This window comes from Pundamilia nyererei, unplaced genomic scaffold, assembly GCF_000239375.1.
Source record: "Pundamilia nyererei isolate P.nyererei 1_Seehausen unplaced genomic scaffold, PunNye1.0 scaffold00120, whole genome shotgun sequence".
NCBI lineage: Eukaryota > Metazoa > Chordata > Actinopteri > Cichliformes > Cichlidae > Pundamilia > Pundamilia nyererei.
Window position 1 is genome coordinate 1,261,888 of NW_005187521.1, and position 2,656 is coordinate 1,264,543.

Genomic DNA, 2,656 nt, shown 5'->3' on the forward strand with positions numbered 1-2,656 from the left:
GTCCTGCCTGTCAAATAGATTTTTTTCCCCACCCATTTAAGATACAAGAAAAAGTGAATGAATCAATTTTACATAAACACCAATATAGTCTTTTTCCAGAATATCCTTTAATTTATTTATTTTTTAACTTAAACACTTTTACAAATGAAACAATTGATCTCTACACACACACACACACACACACACACACACACAAACACACTTACCACATACCTGTGTTGAAGACGTGCACATCAATCTGACGAAGTGTCTCATAGTCCTCCCCGGAGCAGTAGCCTCCAAAGGAGTACACCTTGTGACCCACTGCCACAGCAGCATGGTTGACTCTCCGTGGCCCTCCTTCTAGGTGCACAGTCCAGCGCAACATTCCCCACTTCTGTGACTGTGAGCGCTTAGACCATCACTCTGATGCTCCCATCAAACCAAGGCCATTAAAACCTGTGACCACAACAAGGGTAGTAGCAGCACTCTGCTAAAGAGAACAACAGGGTAAGTTGTGAGGGGGCAATCAAGGACAACAAAGGGTAACTGTTGTTCCCTTGGGCTAACGTCAGCTCTGCTGTTGCTGACAGGTACAAGCCTCTGTATCTATGCTTGCAGGGTATTTTAAGAGGTGATTAGACCTACACTTACCACGCCTTTCTATTCACTCTTCACTTTGTACCCACCCACTGCACTACAATGAGTTTAAAGTCAGAGTAAACATGTGCCTCCTTTAGGCAGTACTATAGGAACACAAAACACTGCCACACTACTCAAGGAGATTGCTCAATCTATACACAGTATTGAAATCCTGCCAATTTAATATTTGTGAGTGATTCTATTGTTTTTTTCTTAAAAACAAATACAACCATAATTTGCCTATTTTATCCATAATGATTGACAAAACTGAAGTACACCTGCAGCTCTTAGCTCAATGGGAAATTAAACATTTCCAAAGCGACATTTTCAGCTCTGAACAGTGAAATTTAAGTGACATAAAACACTACTTGTTAAACACAAGTAACTCTGCCTCTCCCCTTGCTTATTCTGTCCCTTTGACACACTTTACCACTGACCTCCAACCTTTGTTTACCGTTAAAAATAAAAAACCCCTAGAGCACCATTTAACATAGACCTATTTTAAGCCCACATATCTATGAGGAGCAACAGAAGCACAAATCTAGTCACCAGGCATGTGAACCTTAACTGGAGCCAATATTTTCGATGATTGCACTATGTGCACTATGGGTAAATTGACACCCCAACATGCAAATACAGTTAAACCGTTTAACCTTTCCCAGGTTGTTCAAAGTTAGCAGTATAAATGCACACAGTTTCCTTTATACATACTTAATACTCATCTCGAATAATTTGCTATACAATTAGACAACATGAACATTTTTGCAAGAGCCGAGCTGAGTAGAAAGCACCTTCTATCCCCCTGTCCTATTGAACAGTGCACTGTTGACATCAGATGACTAACAACGGTGCTTCAAAGTGCACAGCGGCTATCAAGTAAATAAGACTCGTTTGTAAATGGGTGCATACTTCTGCACAGATCTCGACTGACTGAAGCACAAACTGTTGACAGATGAAGCTAATCTAAAGCTGGTGACATTGAGCTGTAACAGTTATAACAACCAGTGGACGCCTCACACACTAGCTAGCTTTGCTCTTTAGCTAACGTTAACAGGCATAACAACAACCTTTTGAGGCGCACTGGCTAGCCGCCGCGGTCGCTTATCTCTCAACATCATCACCACAGTAACGAATATGGTGCTACTGCAAACAGCTGTTTGACAGCCAAGGTGCTAGGCTTTGAGAGGCTAGGCTAAAGCTAAACAGTCGAAGCTAACTATTTAGCTGTTAGCAAGCTAACGTAAACTCTAAACAAACGACAGACAACTTGTAACACAAAGACATTCACTCCCAGCTTTGGCAAAGTTACGAGTTAGTCAAGTGAAACAGAATAACATTCATATATGTTCAATTTTTCTACCTTAGAGCCGGTTGTGGTTGACAGGCAGCCAGGCAGGGCTATCCCCCGAGAGCCTCTACCAAGCGTGATGGAATGAGAAATTACCGCGAGCACCCCCTGTCGGCTGTTTTATACTTGGGGAAAACACGCACGTGAGTCTTTCTGCTTTAAAAACAGATGGATTTACTAACTGCCGTGCTAAGTGCAAAATAGGTCAGCGGCTGCATTTTTCGACACCGTTTTTGCATAGCACAGAGAGAAGTTAGAGTTGAGTGTCTTGCTGTAACTGTGATGTTATGCAGAATGGCCGGATTAACCTGTTAGGTGACCCAGAAGCTTAACGTTTTTGTCATCCACGTGGTGTGATCACATAATAATGTGACCAGTTACTATAACAATGCAAATTTTTAACATGTAAATGAAAATATGCCAAGATTGCAATCACAATGTCATCCAGGAAAGCTGATTTTTCTTTTTTAGGGTTCATTGCAGTCACTGCTTAAAGGCTCTCTCATCAAGATTAACTATCTGTTGGATATCTGTTTGACACACTCCATTCAAAAATTTACATGAATGCGGAAATATAAAATATATTCAGCAAATGCAGTCTTCCTATTTGAACAGTAAAACATTTACTGGATTTTTTTCATGTGTATCCATCTACTATACCCGTTAACAGCAATGGATATGTGTATT

At 40.9% G+C, this 2,656-nt stretch overlaps 1 protein-coding gene across 4 annotated transcripts in view; it reads right to left on the reverse strand.

Moving 5' to 3' along the window:
- Nucleotides 1–2,199, reverse strand: part of klhdc3 (kelch domain containing 3) — a 23,012-nt gene extending 20,813 nt beyond the window's left edge. For 2 of the 4 annotated variants that reach the window (XM_013913219.1, XM_013913221.1), the window contains exons 1-2: nucleotides 1,982–2,199; nucleotides 214–472 (exon numbers count right to left, since the gene is read on the reverse strand). In XM_013913219.1, coding sequence (XP_013768673.1) covers nucleotides 214–367 — 154 coding nt within the window. In that variant the 5' untranslated portion in view covers nucleotides 368–472; nucleotides 1,982–2,199. The remainder of the gene's footprint in view (nucleotides 1–213; nucleotides 473–1,981) is intronic. The other 2 variants (XM_005742415.2, XM_013913220.1) reach the window with 2 other exon arrangements.
- Between the last annotated feature and the right edge of the window lie 457 nt (nucleotides 2,200–2,656).